The sequence below is a fragment of the Onychostoma macrolepis genome, chromosome 07, assembly GCF_012432095.1.
Source record: "Onychostoma macrolepis isolate SWU-2019 chromosome 07, ASM1243209v1, whole genome shotgun sequence".
NCBI lineage: Eukaryota > Metazoa > Chordata > Actinopteri > Cypriniformes > Cyprinidae > Onychostoma > Onychostoma macrolepis.
Window position 1 is genome coordinate 33,039,781 of NC_081161.1, and position 21,124 is coordinate 33,060,904.

Below are 21,124 nucleotides of genomic sequence, written 5' to 3' on the forward strand. Positions count from 1 at the left end.
GGCAACAACATGTTGCCCTCTTTTGGAAATACAAGCTATAGCAACAAACAATGCCGTAAGAGACAGGCTGAATTGGACTTAAAAATAAAAATATAACAAAATAAAATAAAATAAATACATAAATATTAAAACAAAAAATATATATAATATTAAGTTAAAAACAACAAGTAAATAAGTAATAAAATGAAATAAAATAAAATAAAAACCTAAATCGTAAAGTTCCAGTAGATGCAGAAACTTTAGAACTAGGCTTTTATTATGTGGCAGTCCTAAATACAGTAAGTGTAATTACTTTCTTCAACATTTATTTTAGGAGATTATTGGGTTCATTTTGTATCTAATCCTTTGAAGCTTGTGCTTGGATTGGATTTTAAAGAGAGCTTGTTGCCATAAGAGGGCAGTACAGCCTTAAGAACAATGAGTATTCCAGACATTAACCAGTGCTAAACAATAAGGATGGCCCAATGGTTCAGGTACAGTGCAAGAAAGTTTCAGGACAGATTTCATCAGGTTTTATTGACTTGTAATAGACTTGGAAGCATCTTGAGAATGGGTTACAATTATAATACTTTGCACTGTTTTCCAGCAAATTCATAAACTTATAGCTATCACGCAGTAATCATAAAACATAACACTTCAAAAAAATATTAAAAATATGGAAAAAACTGACAAATATAAAAATAAATAGGTTAAAAATAAACCATGTAAAAAAAAAAAAAAAAAACGTATTATTAAGCCCTGCTAATATTCCGAAGTGGCTTAAATCAATTTTCCCTTAATTACGGTTAGAATAAAGATTAAATGTCAGTTTCCATTCTCCCATCCCTCAGCACTGTCTGCCCACTGTTCTCAGGGGAAAAAAACCCTCTCTCACCAAGAAATTGTACTCCGAAGTAACACGCTTCCGTAAGTAGCGTCCATTGAATGATGACCTTTTCTGCTGTGTACAAGCCATTCCACAGAATTAATGAGATACCTGTTGAGAAAAGCAAAACACTCAGAGTCAATTCTGAGATCATTCTAAGTCAGGTAGAGACATTAAATGGGGCCTTATCTATTAAATATAATGCAGAATCTCCTCAAAAACACCCAAACACTTAGGCTCAGAATTAAAAAGCTTGAAATCTGGCCCAAGATCAGAGGACTGATGCTGCTGTGGATTCTGATTCTGTTCGGGGGAAAAAGCGCAGAGAGTCCTTCTGATCTCCTCCCACACTGCGGATACAGATAACACGGAGAGTAGCTGTTTCTTCAACCCTGCCAAGTGCCATCTGCCAGCACTATTTTTCCAGTCTTGCTTGAGTAATTCCCACCATCGAACTGGCCATTGATCTGACAGAAGAACACTCACACCTTGCATCGCCACAGGGGTATGAATTGTTTGTGAGCTAAACCAGGTGTCACACTGTATAAAGACCACTGGAGCTCAGTGAGGGGTCTAGACTGCAAAATACAGCCTTTCTGAAATGTGCATACTAATATCATGTGTACATACAACAAAGCTTCCAGGGCTCTGCTGCAGAATCATGAGCACTCGGACAGATAATATATGTAATCACATTAGCATAATATTCTATATCCCCCACTGGTTAAGGCTGGAATCTAAACAAATTGGGGTGGGGAAAACTTCTTTATGCTGAATTAGAGGCTATTATGGAGAAAAGACAAATAGGCTGCTGTTCATAATGAAATAAGGGCATAAGGAGGAAAGGGATTTTATTTCCACAAAACAGTCTCTTTCACACACCCATAAGCCACCCCTGCAATCTTTTATAATACAAGACCTCCTACGGCTGACTGTAAGCTCAAGCACGGGGTGAGCCAGGCATGTGCTGTTATTGTGAAGCATCCTGGGACCAGCAGGGGGTCATTACTAGTCCCAATACAGTAGCACTGCCCAGCACTCTGAAAGCCCTGCCCTATATGTGGCTAAATGGAATTATACGGACTCATCCATTTTTAAAACAGAGGCGTAAAATATTCATATCACTTGAAATCATACACTAATCTGGCAGAGAAAAGCTCATCTAGTCATGAATATTTCCTGTGAGTGGGAGACAGACCTGCACAAATGTGTTTACATTATGCATTTGCTGTGCATAAATTGAGATGGAGTGGAAAAAGCGAAAGTGTATAGACGTACATGTATATGCGACATGGCCAACGGTATGTGGAGAAATGCGCATTTAATCATCCCATTATTTAACCCCCATTATTTTATAAAAAACATGGAGGTGGAGGAACGATATCTTTAATGCTTTTACAAATGCCATACTTTTTTTGTTGTCTTTTTTTATAATTTATCTCATTATAGACTTGTTTGCTATTTACATGTGTGAAATAGTGAAATTCACTATATGTAAAGGGTTCCTTCATTTTTGTGTCAATGTAGTGTATGTGTAAGTAGGGCTGTGCAATTAATCAAATTCGATTATCATGCGCATCTCGTCAGTAAAGCCGGTTTCACGATTAGTAGTAAATCGCCATCACCTGCTTTCAGATGGAGCAGCATTTCAGTTCATTGTCAGTGACCTACAGCTCTGTGTAGTTAATGCCGCTCCATCTGAAAGCAGGTGATGGCGATTTACTACTAATCGTGAAACCGGCTTTACTGACGAGATGCGCATGATAATCGAATTTGATTAATTGCACAGCCCTATGTGTAAGTCAGAACAGGCCACTTTGTTGTCATTATTATCCCTTACAGTTTTAAACTTTCTTACTCCAAACCTTATCCCATAAAGCTGAACATACATAGAAGGGCTCCTCCATAGAGTCTGATGGAGATCCTCGAGGTGGTGATCTCAAATATTATTGCATATAGCTGGCTAGGAAAAGCCAAGGCCTACAACAAAGAAAAGAAGGTCACATAATGAACGTAATGTAAAGGAATGTAATGAATGTAAAGGAACTCTAGGGAGAGGCATTAATATTTGCAAAAAACTCTAAGATGACAGAAAAACAAGAAATGTCAATTCTAAATTCAAAAGTGAAAAGCAAGTTTAGGGTTGATAATATATTTTTTTAACAATTTTAAAAGGAGTTTCTTATACTCAACAAGGCTGTATTTATTTGATCAAAAATACAATAAAAACTAATAATGTGACAAATTATTACAATTTAATATAACTTTATTTATTTTAATATATAATATTTAAAATTTATAAATTATATAAAAAGCTGAATTTTCAGCAGCCATTACTCCAGTCTTCAGTGTCACACGTTCCTTCCCGAAATCATTCTATTATGCTGGTTTGGTGCTAAAGTAAAATTCCTTATCAGTGTTGAAAACAGTGCTGCTAAATATTTTTGTTATGCTAAAATATAAATTTTTTAAGGATTCTTTAAAGAATAGAGAGTAATTTTTTTGTAACAATATAATTGGCTTTGCTGTCACTTTTTAATCAAAATAATGCATCCTTGCTGAATAAAATTATTAATTTCTTTAAAAAAAAAAAATGACCCCCCCAAGATGCTCACCATTAAGGATATGGATGTGAACAGCACTGCAGAGATGAGGAGCCAGAGCCTGCAATGAGACAGGGAAAGACACAACACATCAAACCAGCTGGCCTCTAATAAGACACAAATGAGCCACAATCAAAACCCTCAAGGATTGGCAAAAAACAAAACTGCACAGAATTAAATTAGTAGGGTGTCTGATGTCACATGCAAAGACAGAGACAAGACAAGTCGGTACTCTGATATGAAGAGAATGATCGTTTCTAAAGTCTTACCGGAGACCAATGGGCTCACGCACAGCAAACTTCATCTCATTACCCAACATCTGACTGATCTGCAAAATGAAAGAAATGTCAATATTAGCATATAACACTATAAGACACATGTAAGACACATGAATGGCTTTGATAAACATTACAATCTTTCTATAAACAGACCAAGGTGGCATGAAAAAATACAGGCCCATGGTAGGAAAATGTCAAATTTAGGAAAACAGGCCTGACTCACAAAAGTAGGATTATCAGATTTGCTGATAGCACAAGCCTGCCAAGACTGAATGGTCCATGCAGAAAGACACGTTTTTATTTTGTGAAATTGGAAACTTTGGTGTAGAATCTGAAGGGACTGATAGGAAAGTTTGAGTTTTGCTTTGATTTAATAGGTCTATTTTGACAGCAGGCTGGGTGGTTTCACAATGATGGCTTTGTTGTTCGTAATCCAGGCTGTGGGCCACAGGGGAGCACAGCTCCTTCACACAGAATCAGACAGACAGAAAAGAATGTTGAAGGTGGTACAATATACCGTAATTCTTTCTGTAGACTGACTCTCGTGATTCCATAAGTGACATGGAATATTGCAAGAAAATGCTCTGTTTAAAAGAGCATACAAGTAAGCAATTTGCATCTAACATAATTATGAAAACATTATGAAAGCTTTAAAATAAGAGTTACAGGAAGGCAATTTAATAAGGAGTCTAATGCTCACCAAGGCTGCATTTATTTGATAAAAAAAAAAAAATAATACAGTAAATTCAGTAATATTGAGAAATATTTTAATTTAAAATAGCTGTTTTCTGTTTTAATATATTTTAAAATATATTTTATTTTTTGGATGACAAAGCTGAATTTTGCTGATTTAGTGCTCAAAATATTTAGTGCTTAACACTAACAGTGCTCAAACATTTCTTATTTTTTATCAATTTTGAAAACATTTTGCGTAATATGATTATGGAAACCATGATTCTTTTGATTTTTTTCCCAGGATTCTTCAAAAGTTTAAAAGAACAACATTTATTTGAAATAGAAATCTTTTATAACATTCTAAATGTCTTTACTAGGGATGTGCATCTCATGACTCATATAGTATATATGCATCTCAATGCACAGCCAACAATTCGATACATATGAAGCTACCGATGCGATGCGATTAGATTCGATTCACCCCTGTTACGATGCAGTGTGATCTGTTTTCGATTCAATTCAATTCAACAGAATGCGATTCGATGCAATGGAGAAAATAATATCACTTTTAATGCCTCGAGACCTGTTTCATAAAACAAGTTTACCAAATAAGCCAGGCTTATTTCAGTTAGTCTGACTCATTGTCAAATGATTTGGTTCCATAAAGCAAATTTAACATAGGCCTAGATCAAGTTTAGTCACTGTGGCAATTTATGCTGGGAAACTAATCTGGTCTAAAGCAGGTTAACTGTCAGACTAAGCTGAGTTCCTCTAATACTGACCAATAGGAATACAATGATATTACCACTCTCTCACATAATGTTATTTGACTTTTTTGACAGTTACTAGCCATGCAGCCTTTCTCTCTGGTTTTATGACAACTGTACCTTTTATAGTTTGCAGAACAGACAGCAGAACATTGGAACATTACAATCTAAAATTGCTCTTTAAAGCATTGAAATTCAAAGTTAAAATCACTGAATTAAAAATGAAAATAAATAATAAATAAAATGACTATTTTAACTGCTATAAGAAACACACATTAAAGGTGGGGTAAGCGATTTCTGCTAGCCAATGTTGATACTGTATTTGAAATCACCAAAACAAACACGCCGCTAACCCAAAAGGGTCTCGCCCCTATTTTGATAGCTCCGTCCCACACATACTTACGCAACCCAGGCAACGATTATGTGGCGTGTGGGGCGGGGCCGAGAGCCGTGGGAACGGAGCGAGGCCGGTGGAGTTAATGATAATGAGCGACACCTGCGCCACTCACCGGTCTCGAGTCCCATGGAGGAGCTCCGGAAGGATAAAAAAAGGAGTGACGACAGTGGAAGACGAGAGAGGACCAGGCCTGGACTTTTATTTGTATTTTATGTGCGGCAGTCGTCCGTGAGGGGCTGCCGCTTTACTTTTATGTTTGCTTATTTTATTAAAACTTTGTTTAAATGTTTGCCGGTTCCCGCCTCCTTCTTCCCGATCTACGAACTGTGTTACAGATTAGTTCTGTGAAACAAAGCAAAACCAATGGTACACCGTGTCTACACCGGACGGAGTGGCGTGTCCGGTGTAGACACGGTTTTACTCACCTATCGAGAAGAAAAAAAGCAACCTCTGCATCCGATCGCAAGCCTTCCGCTCCTTGAGTTCTCTCCAGCGCTGGAAAGCTGATCCGATATTTACACGGGTCCTACTTCTTGCCTTATCGTTCTGCAGACGTTTTCCTCTTTTGTTTTTTATCCGCCATCTCTATCTTTCTGTCGCTCGGCTCAGCTGTTCACTGAGCGCTCTCTACTCCACATCATGAGTAGACACGCCCCTTACTGCTGATTGGCTACAAGTTTGTTTTGGTACTCTGCCCCGACTCAGTTTTCTAAAGTGTTTTTGAAAAATTACATACCCCACCTTTAATTCATTTGAGCTTAGTAATTAGTAGTCTGCACTAGCTTACATTTGATTTACCTATTACAATAGTCCCTTTTGAATTATTGCAGTATTATTCTATTGTGTTCCCTCTGTTTAGTGTGCATGCACGCAGCAGCGCTCGTGAGTAGGTCCAGAGTGCACCCTGGACGATGGGGCGGGGCGACACGTGTCGCTCCGCCCACCCCTAATGTCATTGGTTTATAATACAGCAGAGCTTATTGGCGTAGACATTTGCGCACTAGCATTCTTTTATATACGTTTTTATGAATGATCTACGCTGTTTGGCTGTGCTACAGACATATTAATTGCTAACAACAGCGATTTTAGTTGGAATCAATTAGCAAATGTGTTTTGTTTTTTTTTTCTTCTTCTTTTTTGTTTTTTTTATGACGAATTAGTTAGATTATGTTCCAGCGGCATCAGAGTACTTCAGGCAGAACAGAGCTGTGTAATAGCGGCTCACGAATTCAGTCTGGGTAACAAATTCTTAATTCGTGGCCATGATATAGTCCTACCTATGCTACAAACAGCCTCACCTATGAGAAATATTAATTATGTTTCTGTGTGATGAACGTAAATATGGTCCTCAATCTCAACAGGTGGGTTGCACGATAAATGAAGTCAGATATTATTGCACTTTTCACTGTACACGAAGCAGACACATTCGTAAACATTGAGCAGTTTTAGCTGGTTGATGTTGATAAAAAAAGATCCACTGTTTGAGATTAGCTGTTTTGTATAATGTATATTTATATGTAGCCTATATTCTTTATTTTAGGATCGGTGGATAAGCAATAACTTAGGATATGATGATAATTCACTGTAGTTCAGTAAGACATAGGGCAAACCCGCAAATGGTTTTATTTTAAATAACAATTGCGGTGACAAATAAGGCAATAATACCAAATAGTCCATCAGCGTGAACTGGGGTTTTATGTGTGGACAATGGGAATAAAAACTTTTTTTTTTTTTTTTGCAAATAGGCCTATTTTAAATGTTTTTGTTTACTAAAACAGCCGTTATTAAATCTGACCTACAGCAAATGTTATTATTAATGTGCTTTAGTGCGTATTTAAGCAATAAATGTTAATTTTCTCTGCAACATTTTTATTGACCTACTTTTATATAGGCTATATGCACAAATTAAATTACTGGTTTTGTTGCTCAATCCTTTGAAAAGAACCAGGAGTCACTGTACTACATTAGGCATACTGATTTTAGATAGTTATTATAGTCTTTAATAAATAAAAAAATGTATCACAGAGAAGGTCTCTTTTACTCATTAAAAGTGCTCACGTATCTATTGCACAGATTTACAGCTCTGAGTGATTTAATATTCAATAGTTATGCAGGTCTATATGGCTACAATCAATGATCGAGTGTTAATAACTGAATATAAATTCATCCCGTACACAGATTATAACACACACACACACACACACACACACACACAATGAGGGTGTGGATACATAAATAATTGGATTGTTAATATCTAATGTCACGGACACTTATTTACTATAAGATAGGAACCTTTAAAAACTGTAAGAGAATCAATATAGGCTCAAATATTTTATTAAGATATAAACAAGGAAACATTGAGCTTGCCATGAAAACATTTTATTAGCACTTTTAACCTACAAGTTTGTGACGCATTGAACAACGTAGGCAACAACTCATCTCTTTAAACAACAACAAAAAACGGTTGTGCTTTAAAACGTAAAATCAGCCGCTTATGTTCGTGTTTGTCCATCTCTAAAATACAGTAAATTATCATCATTTGCGTATAAAATTCCAACTTCCGCGGCCTGCCGATCCTCAAGGAAATATGAATGAAGCGCTATTCAGCCTGAAGAACCCGGAAGTGCTGTCATCAAGAGTTTATTTGTAAACAAATGACTTCATCTGACTAAAATTACCATGGTTACTAAACAGATAATAATTAAGATAGGCCTATGATTCTAGAGTTAGCACATACTATTTCTGTAATATGGCCAAATCAATTACAAAATCATACACAAAGGAATGCGCATGCTCAGGTCTACACCAATAAGATTTGCCGTGTTATAAACCAATGGACTTGGGGTGGGCGGAGCGACACGTGTCGCACCGCCCCAATGTGTCGCCCCGCCCCATCGTCCAGATTGCACTCTGGAGTACTTGGCGCTCGTTGCTCTCGCGTGCCTCGCCCACTCTCGACAACAAAATGGATATATTTGCATGACTTTCTAACAATTACAGATGAAAAATATACCGGTGACATGTCAGTTATGCACTGAGGAAAACACAACATCTCAAATGCATTTAACAGCACAAATATATTCGCTGTTTGCCATGGTGGGTCGATTTGATCCATGATCAACATTAAGGGCTGCTTAAGAATAAACGTGCACAAATTAGTGAGATTGCGTCATCTTAATTTGTCGTTTATGGAACCGCTTTAGCCCCGATTGATTTGTTAGGTTATTTCAAGCCAGGTTTTGGACTTTAATCCCCGTTTTTCCTCGGGTCTCCGTGGTGTTGTGATTCAACATATTCACGCAGCAGCAGTGATGATGAGAGAACGCGCTTGAGAAACAGTTTAGAGAGGAGAAATCAATCTAAATATAAAATATTGGTTACAGATTATTGGTCACTTTCTAAATAATAAAAGTATAGCGCATCCACTAGTAATTATATATAAATAAATCGTTTTTTACTGATGCAAATATGTTAGAAACGATGCATCGCGATATAAATGCCAACTTGTAGCCGATGCACACTTTTTAAACCTATGCATCGCATCTTAACTTTTTATGCCGATGCACCGAGCGAATCGGGGAATCTTCCCATCCCTAGTCTTTACTATCAATTATTTGCATCCTTTTTGACTAAAAGTATTAATTTCTTCAAAAAATTATACTGACCTCAAACTTTTGAAAGGTAGTGTACATTTTGTGTGTAAACATAAACAGGTGGTTGAGATAAGAAGGTCAATGAACCTTTCACTAAACTTGGCCTTAAAGGTATAGTTCACCCAAAAATGAAAATTCTGTCATTAATTACTCACCCTCACGTCATTCCAAACCCGTCAGACCTTTTGTTCATCTTCAGAATGCATAAGATGTCCATGCAGGGTCAGAATGCTGTCGGATTTCAAAAATATCTTAATTTGTGTTCCAAAGATGAACTTACAGGTTTGGAATGACATGAGGGTGAGTAAGTAATGACAGAATTTTCATTTTTGGATAAACTAAACCCTTTAGATTTAACATTAACTGACCAATCCTACTCTGGCAACTATTGTCATCTGCCATGTTTTCTATCAAACTTGCTCTTGTCTAGTGTTAGTTCTTTATACCAAATAATGAAACCTAAAAGCATACTGAAAACCTTTTCATTTTATATTTAAATTCACAGTTGTTCTAGATGTTCTTGAATAATCCCAGAAATAATTCACTCAATTTATTCTTTTCTTTGTCTGCATAAAAACTCTAACAAAAAAGCATGTCAGACCAAGCAACAGTAACAATAGGTTACTGTCGTAACCCTGGTTCTCTGAAACATCAAGTGGAGAGATCCACCTATGGAATCTTGAACGAGATGACGAAAGAGAACCATTAGTTGCAATCTTAGAGAAGGGTCAAAAATGCTTAAGGAAATTAGTAGGAACCTATACAGTAGCAATGTACATTTGACATATTTTTGAAACGCATAAATAGACATCATCTTTATAAGAAATTATCACAATGATGCTACCTTGTTCCTTTCCATTTCTAGCTCAAAATAATGTATGTGGCTTCCGGGGCTAAAAAAAAAAAAAAATCAACATGCCCTAATGGCCATTAAACATACAGGCTTTCTCTTTCTTCTCCCACCCTAAAAGAGAGGGCTCTATCCATCTCCCTACTCCACCACACTCCACTAAAAGCCTCCATAGCATGGGTAATTTAGTGTTGATGAAAACCCGATCCGTTTCTGATGGGAAGCTGTGGTGCTGAAATCCTGGCTAAAGGTAATTTTATAGGGGAAGCAAGAAAGCGATGGAAGGTGAGCGGAAGATAATTTTGTAAAGTGATTGCTGTGGCCTTCAAAGCACAATCCTAATCAGCGCAAGCATGTGGCATTCATGTAATAGTTGCACTTTGTTTAATCCTAATGCATTTTCTTTGTTGTGGTAGTCCCCTTTAAGAAAAAAAGTGTTTCCGTGCACCCTATAGTACAGAGTGTGTTTGTATGGGGGCGTGTGTCACAGCAACAGTTTTAGTCTCTCAGGAGCACAGAAATAGTAATGGCTTACAGTAAAATTGATGTCATAGACAACCTGACATCAGCCGTTTCTGTTTTGTAAATATTTAGTTCTACAGGTTTAGCTTATTGTAATATCTAGACTTGGAACATTCTTTCAATTGATATTTCCAAAGCAATTTGTTGTGACTTGATGAACAAATGCTGCCGTATTTACCCAGTAAACAGCAGTAGCTAATACGGTGCACCATTGATTATTCTCAGGAGAAAAGTGATTGCAGAGCTAAAGTGTACAGAAAGCATGTTGCACTGAGAAACAAGAGCATGTCTTGTGCTATAGAGACCATCACTCAATCGACACCTCGCTCTGGTTGTTTCTGGGGGGGTTAACACATCTCGACAACTGCTGGGAACAGGGAGTACTCCATTTTCTCATAAGACTTGTAATGGCGGAAGCTAGACAGTACGTTTATCTGACCGCAGCAACTGGCCTGATAGCTTGTTTTAGTGACAAGCTAATGGGGAAATTAAACAGAGTGCTTCAAATACATCATGGCTTACATTATCAAGTTAATTGGTGGACAGAAAAATCAATATTGTAAAAGCATAAGTCTTCAAGTAATGAATAAAATCATTTTCTACCACATGAGTTTTTGCACAGAAAAATTTTGTACCCAAAAAACATGATTTGCTTTAACTGGCGACACTGTTCAATTATTATGCTGAAAATGTACTCATCCTGAGGCCATTCGAGATGTAGAGGAGTTTGTTCCCTCATCTGAGCATATTTGGAGAAATTAAGCATTACATCACTTGCTCACCAATGGATCCTCTGCAGTGAATGGGTGCCGTCAGATTGAGAGTCCAAACAGCTGATAAAAACATCACAATAATCCACAAGTAATCCTCATGACTCCAGTCCATCAATTTACGTCTTGTGAAGCAAAAAGCTGCATGTTTGTAATAAACAAAATCATCATTAAGATGTTTTTAATTTCAAATGAGTTCATTGTAATCATTTAATTTCAAATGAGCACTCCATAATATTGCTTTCTCCAGTGAAAAGGTCGTATCGTCTGAATCAGAAGAACAATATGCATAGACAAAGCACAGTTTAAGAAAAACAGTTTGTAAATAGTTGTAAACAAATATGATGGTGGATTTTGATGTGACAGGACAATGATTTTTCACGGGTGGAAGTGTTATTATGAATTATGGACTGGTTTTTTGGCCAAAAGCAACAGTTTAAAGTTAAAAAATCTTGATGGATATGCTTCTTATATACACAGCTTTTCAAGTCACAAGACGTTAAGTGGATTACATGTGGATGTTTTTATCAGCTGTTTGAACTCCCATTGTGGCGGTACACATTCACTGCAGAGGATCCATTGGTGAGCAAGTGATGTAATGATGAATTTCTTCAAAATCTGTTCAGACGAAGAAAAAAAAAATGTTGGGATGAACTATTCCTTTATTATAGAATCCCTTAAAAGCTCAGTAGGAGTTGCATTTATGCATACCTCCAGCCAATACGGTATGGCGTCTGAGCCATCTCTGTTGAAACAGTGGGTGATGGGCGACTGCCCCTTAATGGATGTTGTCTTTGATCTTTCTCTGTGACCCTACCCAGAGTTTGATGCACAGTGCAAGGGCGGAGAGGGCGACCATGTCTGAGTGGCGCCCATGTTTCATGTGGTCTACCTCAAAGCCCCATGAGTTTTAATAGCACTGAGCGTGAGGCGAGCAGTTGTGCCAATAAGCTCTCGTTGTGGGTTATTCATGGTGGTGTTACGTGACTGCACGCTGGCTTCAGGATGAGTGTGAGGGGCCAATTAGTGTCCTACAGCTGAGCTGCGTGCCACACTGTGCCACAACTCATCTAGTCAGCCACCTCTCCCATAGCAGGTGTGTCCCTAATGCACAATAAATGTGTGGTTCATGTGAAGTAACCCCACCTCCCATGAAGGAAAATAGCTCTGTATGGAATGTATTCTATCATTTATAAATAGCTTTCAACAGAAATATATGAATGATAAACAACAGCTTCTAAATGTGATGCTCAGAAAAACAGGCAACTGGAATTCACAACCCAAAAATAATAATATTTTATAATATATAATATATATTAATAGTAATATATATAATATATAATATTTTTATATAAAATTATATATATTTATATATTTTAAATAATACTAAAAATATATTAAATATTTTGTTAATATATTATATTTTAATAATGCACAAAACATTTAAAATATAGTTAAGCAAATAAATAAATGTGGTTACTGCTGAATGAAGAAATTATGAATGATAAAATATATTACATAAAGATTTACATAACATATTTTTTGATATTTTTCCTTTTCTTGTCCTTTTTTCCTTTTTTTACAGTGTATACTGTTATGTTGGATATGAATAAAAATGCTTTCTTTCATGAATAGCTGCTATTGAGGTCAAATATGCAGATGCAGGCAAGTGGGAAGTTACCTTGGACCTGTGCACCTCTCCGTCATCATCCTCCCCGCCGACACCCAGGACCTTGCGGGACTTGAGGCGACTCACAAGATCAGTCTGACTGTGCTTCTTCATGAGAGGTGGAGGTGTGGAAGCCATAGCAGCAGAGGAAAGCAGGCACTTCAATGAGCTGTCAGAGGGACTGAGGAAACGATAATACATCAGCAGGAGCACTTTCCCAGAACTGTTTGTTCCTAGTATTCCAGTAACAGAAAAAAATATACACAACAAGTAATATGCAGGGTTTGTGAAATATAACAACAGCATGTCATTTTGTTTCACATCTATGACTAAGAATAATCATAGCTATCAGTAAGGATTTGCTGCAGGCTAAACGAAACAAGACAGCAAAATAAAAATATATAAACATTTCAGTGTGACCTATTGAAACAAACCCACGTCCTCCCACACAGACGCACACACAAAGATCCAGAGTAAACTGTGTTTTCTGAATAGGGATATACTAAAAACATTTTAAAAGACTCCAAAAAAACCAAGGTTATAACCAGGCACAGGGAATGAGTGTGTGTGTAGATCTCCACAGATTTCCCTTACAATGCCCTTCATTCACAAAATTCTACATATTACCCATGTCTCTTGCATGTTTGTAATATACACTATACTGTTAAAAATTTTGGGGTTGGTAAAATGTTTTTAAAAAATAAGTTTATAGTCAGTGCCAATAGCCCTGTGGGCAGCATGCCAATAAATAGCGCTGTTGCACTGTAGGCATCCCGAGTTCGAATCCCAGCTTGTGGACCTTTCCTGATCTCACCACCTTTCTCTCTTCCACACTGCTTCCTGTCACTCACTTCACTGTTCTATCTAAATAAAAGACAAAAATGCCACAAAAAAAGTTTCTAATATTCAAAAAGGCTGTATTTATTCGATCATTCGATTCTGTAAACCTGTAAAATAATTTGTACAATTTAAAATATCTGTTTAATATATTTCAAAATGTAAAATATTCCTGTGAATATAAAGCTGACTTTTCAGCAGCCATTACTTCAGTTTTCAATGTCACATGATTCTTTAGAAATCACTATAATATGCTGATATGACGCTCAAAAACATTTTTATTACCAATGTTAAAAACAGTTTCCAAAAAAAATTTTTATTTTTGTGGAAACCATGATTAATTATTTAGAATTATATGATGAATACAAAGTTCAAAAAAAGCATTTATTTGAAATATTATTCTTAATTTCATGTACCCTGAATAAAAGTATTAACTCTATTTAACACATTTTACCACATTTTTAAATAAACTCCAAAATCAGCATAGACAACACAAAAACATCATTACTTTACATTTTCATGTTGTTTTTAATGTAGGTATCAATTATAGGAGAGAGCATATAACCAAACATAAAATTTGATATTAAAAAAAAAATGACCATGAACATTGGGTTAATTTCAGAAAAACGTAGGCAGCGATGACTCTGTCATGCATTACACTTTACAGTCAATAAGCTTTGAACAGCATGAAAGAATTTCATTTCAGGTGGGAATAACTATACATTATATCATACATTGTTATCCTGTATATATACAGAACACACTTTCAAAGAGTTTCAAAGGCTGTAGATATCTGCAGCACAGAGGGGAAGAGGACATGTTTCTCTGATATCTTGTGCAGACTGCTTATTGAACAACCCAAAGCCTGTCTAATCTAATTGATTAGGTTTGGTGTTAATGAATAGAGCCTGATTCATGACAACAGCTGCCCCATGTTGATCTCAGCTCTTCAGCCCTCGATCTAACGAGGACAGAAAGCACAGACTGAGGCTGCTCAACTTATTTTGAGACACTAGATGCTGCTTACTGCTAAAAGATTAACTGATGTTGCCAAAGGAGAACTGCAGGGTTAAAACTCTTGTTCTATTCCATTACTCAACCCATTCCCATTAGACAACTGAGCAGGCAGCTAATAAAAAAGAAAGAGGAAAAACTGCAGCCACTTGCCAAAATGGAGCACAAATTTCTTTTACTGAGGCATTTAACCAACAGCTGCCAGTACTAAAGAGCTTTTTTTTTAAAGAAAATAAATTCTGAAGTCTAAATAGAGTATTAATGCATTTCTAAATGCAATTAACATCGTCTCTAAAGAGATATAATCCCACTGATTTAATGAAAGTTAAGTAGGCTTTTGGCTTTAACCCTATGGGATTCATACTTTCACTATAACTGCTTTAGTAAAAGTAAAAGTCTGTTACGGTCTTTCACAAAGAATTACACCTCTGCAATGTTCCAGGACAGTATGCTAATACAAAGTGATAGAACACGGTGACAAAAAGTCATCAAACAACTCTCATAAAAATATCAATTCAGTGAGATATATTTAATATTAATTATTCATGTCCTAGTGTATGCTGGGAAGACTACAAATGTGACTGAATCATAAGTATTTTTCACTGTAGCCCTATATACTGTAATAGCAAATCTGCATTGGTGACTTTTTTTCAGCATTTTTTATACTTCGAAATTTATTTTTTAAAATGCAATTCACCAAAAGACTGTCACAAATCAACACTGAAATAGACACTATGCAAATTCATATACATTGCACTAACTGTCACCATGCATATTAATATACAAAAAAACATGACATGACAATGAGCGATAAACTTGTCATATTCATCCTTTCATCAGTATCCTTTTCTGAACAGGTGTATATCACAGTCCCAGCTGCTCATGAAAACCGGTCTTACCACCTGTTCATTTCACAGCAGTTATTTTGACACTTAGACCCTTCAGCCTGAGAACCCTAAGCAGAAAAAATTAAAAAACCTTCAGGCTATACAGTACAACGCCATTATAAATGCAAACCGTAAACTGTCTGCTCCATCCCTTTTATTCACAGTCTGCCATCCATGACAGCTCATCCAATTGTTCTTCAATCTTGTATCATTATCTTCACAGCAAACGCTAAGTTGCTTCAGTTGCCTAGTAACACAAATGGTATGAACTTTGTGCCTTTCATATGATCATAAATATATTCAGGGATCATGCCTCTCAAATCATTAATCAGCTATTTGAGGTTGGCTGTTATTAATGATGTGCCCTCTATTCAAATGTTGAGCATCTCATTTCCTCTATGTCATTGTATTTATGTTCAAAGACGGTTTTACGAAGCTCACAGAGGCCAAACATTTTAATTCTAGATTAGTCGTGTGCTTACAATGTGTTGCTTAATCACGCCAGTGTTTGCCAACGTGTTTAAACTGACAATTAAAAAAAATGATTTTACATCAGGTTGCCAATTCTTCAATTTATTTTAAAAGATGACAAGTATTTTGATTTTGTTTACTTGTAAAATATGGGCGCACAAATCATTTGGGATAAGAGTTAAATTTGGAAGATAATTGCTTAGAAGAGATCTAAACAAGGGAGCAATAAACACTAAAATGTACCCACAACAAACTCTTTAATTATCTATTTTGCTGACAGCAGCAGAATGACTGAAATGATGATGAATCAGCGTGGAGAATGAAGTTGGCTGACCTGGTAATTTGGTGCAGGAACAAAAACCTCCCCCTAAATAAGAAGGTGAGCAACAACTAAATTAAACTGAAATAATATGAATGTTTTTACTGTATTGGCTTTTACTGTAACAAATAAATGCAGCTTTGGCGAGAGCAAATCTTATAACTTATAACTAACAAATCACAAATTTTATAACGGTAGTCTGTATAAAAAAAAAATTATAATAAAGTATTTTAAGCTCTGAACCAACCCACTCATAAAAATGTTTTAACTTATGTAAGAGAAGTCCATAAAGTGAATGTGAAAGTTATTAAATTATTACTGATGAGCACTGAATTCAGCATTTCCATTTCTTGTGTTCTGATGCTGAAGATGATGCTACAGAAATCTTCAAAATAACTGATGAATTACTCTTCAATTACACATCATATATACAATACATAATATATATACACATTTTTCTGATTTTACTACAGCAGTTACATCCACACACATTAATTTCTAAAGAGTTGGCAGAGGCGTTTACCTCACTGTCAAGGCAACGGTTCATGATTAAGTCTGATTATGTCAGGGTTTGATGGAAAAATCACACCAGACTGTTCAAACATTCCATGACCCGATAACCAGCGACTGAAGATTCTGTGCAAATCACCAAAAAGCAGAAACGCGTATACTGATGGCGTATACAGGTATACACCTGCTGGACGTTTATTAAGACAGTGTGAACTAGCATTTGCAAGCAAATGCTGATACTGCAGGGCATCCCTAAATAACTCTCCACTTCCCCCCGTGACCAATACAATCTGCAGCATCTTAACTTACTAACATTATCAAGAAGGCTTCTCCCGCTTCCATTACTAGCCTCTTTGGAACACTTAAGACCCCATCTGCACTATAACCTGCCTACATATACATTGCTCTTGCACAGCACACCAACACTGTACTCTACATAGTTTGGCTAAATAAAAATTCATGTCCATTCTATGTATTTTTTATTTTATTTTTTTAATTAAATTACATTTCACTTTCTGGGATTATCACAGAGATGGAGTCAGAAAATGATTCAATCTACTGCTCCGTTAAGGATTAATATAAAATAAATAACAAAAAAAAGTGCATAAAAATGTGCATTAGATATATTTTAAATTATATTTAAAGAGTTAGTTCACCAAAAAAATTAAAATTCTCTCATTAATTACTCACCCTTGTGTTGTTCCAAACCCATAACATCATCATTCATCTTCGGAACACAAATTAAGATATTTTTGATGAAATCCGAGAGCTTTCTGACAAAAATAAAAAGTTTGTTTTCTTTGCACACAAAAAATATTCTCGTAGCTTCTATGCAGGGTCAGAAAGCTTTCGGATTTCATCAAAAATATCTTAATTTGTGTTCCAAAGATGAACAAAGGTCTTACAGGTTTGGAACGACATGAGGGTGAGTAATTAATGACAGAATTTTGGTTGAATTATACCTTTAAAGGAAGTGATTGCCCAAAAAGTTTTCATTCTGTCATCATTAACTGAAACAATTATGTCAACATGACTTAAAATCCAAATGGATTTTGAACAGCAAGTCAAAATCTGTCATCTGAAATCTGTCATCTCCAACTTCCTAAACCTGCAGACTGACTCTCCAGATTTGTCCAGACTGCAAATCAGGGAAAAAATCTGGGCAAATGTCAAATAGCGTATTCCATCTTTTACTTTCCTCTGTATGACATAAAAAAAGATGAATTTTTGGGGCAGGGCTCTCATGAGATTTATGAGTTTAAAAAAACTTAAAGGAAGAGTAAACAAAAGTGTTCATTGACATAATCGCATTAAAAAGTACTACAAATCAGGACGATTACATCATTTAACATCATATGGAGTAAAGCACCAGAGGCATTTCATTTATGGTGTATTTACATTGTGCATTTGGCTATAATTAACCTCAACTGGCCTACAATAACTCATTTCTCAATAACTCAATTCATTAAAATAGATTTTACATGCATGCACCCAGCAATGACAAATCATGTAGCTTTTCGGCCTGTTGCTCGGTAACCTTTTTGTGACAGAGCCCTCTTGACCCGAAACAAACAGTTTGGCAGTAATCTAGTCATTAACTGCTTCCTGCTGCTTAAGAAAACATTGCATCTATGCGAGGTAGAAGAGGTTAGTGAAAATAGCAGGCTTTGAATGTGAAGAACCCTTCACAACAGAGACATTTCAAAGTCTGAACAGCAGAGATGAACTTCCTGATCTCATGTCTACACATCAGTCAAGCTTTCGCCATGACAACACACACTCATACTCAGCAGATAAGAAAGGTCAGTGCAGATCTGGGTGGGATTTACAGTCATGCATATTACATGAATTGGGATCTGACAGATTAAACATTTCACCCCAAGCACAAATTTGGAGTCTAAAGGTTCCTTAAAACAAGGCATCCACTGCTCACAGAAACAAAACAATGAGATGGAGGTGACTCTGTGTTGAATATCTAATCTATGTGTTAGCCAGTGCTTCACTGTGCTATATTAAGTAGGTTCCATTTCAGTTGTCAAGGAAAGCAGTTTTCCCCCATTATTACAATGCAATGCCTTCAGCTAAGAGTCATTAGCTGCAAGCAGAACCAACACCTTTTGAGAGAATCTGAGCCTTTCTAAGTCTGATGCTTTAAGCTGTCAGGCCTGTCATGTTGATTTGAAGAGCTCTGCATGACACTTTCCGCTGGATCTTCAGAACTGCCTCTGAAAGCAGCTGCATGAGGTCTACAAGAAACACCTCCAGTATAAAGTTGTTAAATAGCAGACAGTGAAATGGGCTGTTTTAAGCTGATAGCATTTTCATTATTCCGAATTACTGGAGCACAAACAGTTCCCACAATCAGTGCTCAAAATTAAGTTGGCACTGTAATTTTTTTTATTTATCACCTAATGTGTATTAAAACATCCAGTGCTACCTTTCTGTAATTTCAGATACAAAAATACCACATCGTAATTTCTGTGAATTGTGCTTTCTGGCAGCTGGCATGTGAAGGAAAGCTCTGCCTGCTGTGTGTAAATCCAGGAGCTGCTCTCAGTCACCTCAGTGGAAATAATGTGAACAAGCAGCACAGTCCCGGTGAAGTAAAACAGAGCTGGCATAATGCTCATATTCCAACCTATGAGGTGATTCATCAGCAGGAATAGACAGCCTCTAAACAATAAACACTTCAATTTTTCCACCAGACGAATAAAACACAGGGCGACAGGAAGACACCCTGTTGTACAAAATTCATTCAGTTGTCATAAGGTTATATTTCAATATTACTACACTAGAAAAATAATGTGGTAAAGGTTCTACATTGCACAAGTTAGTTCAAACAAGTGAAAATGCAGAATTTGTTCAATATTTCCATGTAGAAAGCTCTAACAAATACATACTAAGATTATAGACATATAGACATAAACTAATAAAAATGACAAAAACACAACAGAATTACTAAAACTTAAAATGAAAAAGATATGAAATCATCGAATTCAAAATATTAACAATGACACTAATATCTTGTAATGTAATATTTATATAGATGAGTAAACTTCAAATGCAAAAAATGAAGTAAAATCTGTATCTGCACCCTAAACGAACAGCAGAAAGTGGCATGACCAAATTAGATCTCATCAACAAAGTTTCCTACAAGACAAGAAAGCTGAAGATATTATTGTGGGCCAAGTTAACAGCATTCATGAAGCACAAACTATATTAGGAATGCAACAGCTATGATATGAGATTAATGACCCATGCCATTAAAATCTAAGAACACTGAATAACATCTCATGATATTTGTAAAAACGCTGAACTGACCAAACCAGAATTTTCAGTTATCACAGCAATAATTTGATTCACTCACAGTGAATTTGTCTCCCACACTCTTCCTCCCCGATGGCTCAGAGCAATAATAAACTAAGCCGTTTGCTTACACTGGATACCTTTAGCTGTAATAAGCCATCTCTGAACATGAACACCAAGTTAACAAAAGAAACCGTTCAACCATTAAATTACAAGCCTGCCTCTCAATCAAACTTTGACAGCATCAAATCAGTATCAAACTATAGCCTATTTAACAATTATTCAGTGGTGACTAGAAAGCAAATCATTCCTCTGCCTTCAACATGTCTGAGTTAAAATCTTCAGTGCCAAAAATAGGTAAATGCCCATTCCTTGCATTTCCTATACACTAAAGATTTTGCACACAGCCATCAAGAAAATAATCATAATGCGTTTGTAATTGATTCTGGGTAAACAGTTCAGCCTGATTCCCTTTTCTCCCTGAAAGTGTGTTTATTGTAATAAAGTTCAGTAAAATACAGAATAACATCTGCAGTCATTCTAATTGACTGACATTCTTGTGGGGGAAAGATATAACATTTCAGTGCACTTGCAAAAATCCTGAGCATTTAGCCAAATCTGCAAAATTTAAACAGTCTATGGTTATAAAAATAAATTAGTACAGCTAAATATTTAAATGCTTTTGCCAGAGAGGTTCCTGACAAAAACCCCTAAAGCTAATTAGGTTGGAG

General features: G+C 36.2%; 1 protein-coding gene across 3 annotated transcripts in view; it reads right to left on the reverse strand.

Annotated features, from left to right (window-relative positions):
* Window positions 1-21,124, reverse strand: part of tp53i11a (tumor protein p53 inducible protein 11a) — a 28,749-nt gene that overhangs the window by 2,635 nt on the left and 4,990 nt on the right. For 2 of the 3 annotated variants that reach the window (XM_058783540.1, XM_058783539.1), the window contains 5 exons: window positions 13,062-13,230; window positions 3,738-3,796; window positions 3,481-3,529; window positions 2,755-2,845; window positions 875-976 (listed from right to left, as the gene is read on the reverse strand). In XM_058783540.1, the coding sequence (XP_058639523.1) occupies window positions 875-976; window positions 2,755-2,845; window positions 3,481-3,529; window positions 3,738-3,796; window positions 13,062-13,187 (427 nt within the window). In that variant the 5' untranslated portion in view covers window positions 13,188-13,230. Of the gene's footprint in view, window positions 1-874; window positions 977-2,754; window positions 2,846-3,480; window positions 3,530-3,737; window positions 3,797-13,061; window positions 13,283-21,124 lie in introns of all 3 variants that reach the window. The other variant, XM_058783538.1, reaches the window with a different exon arrangement.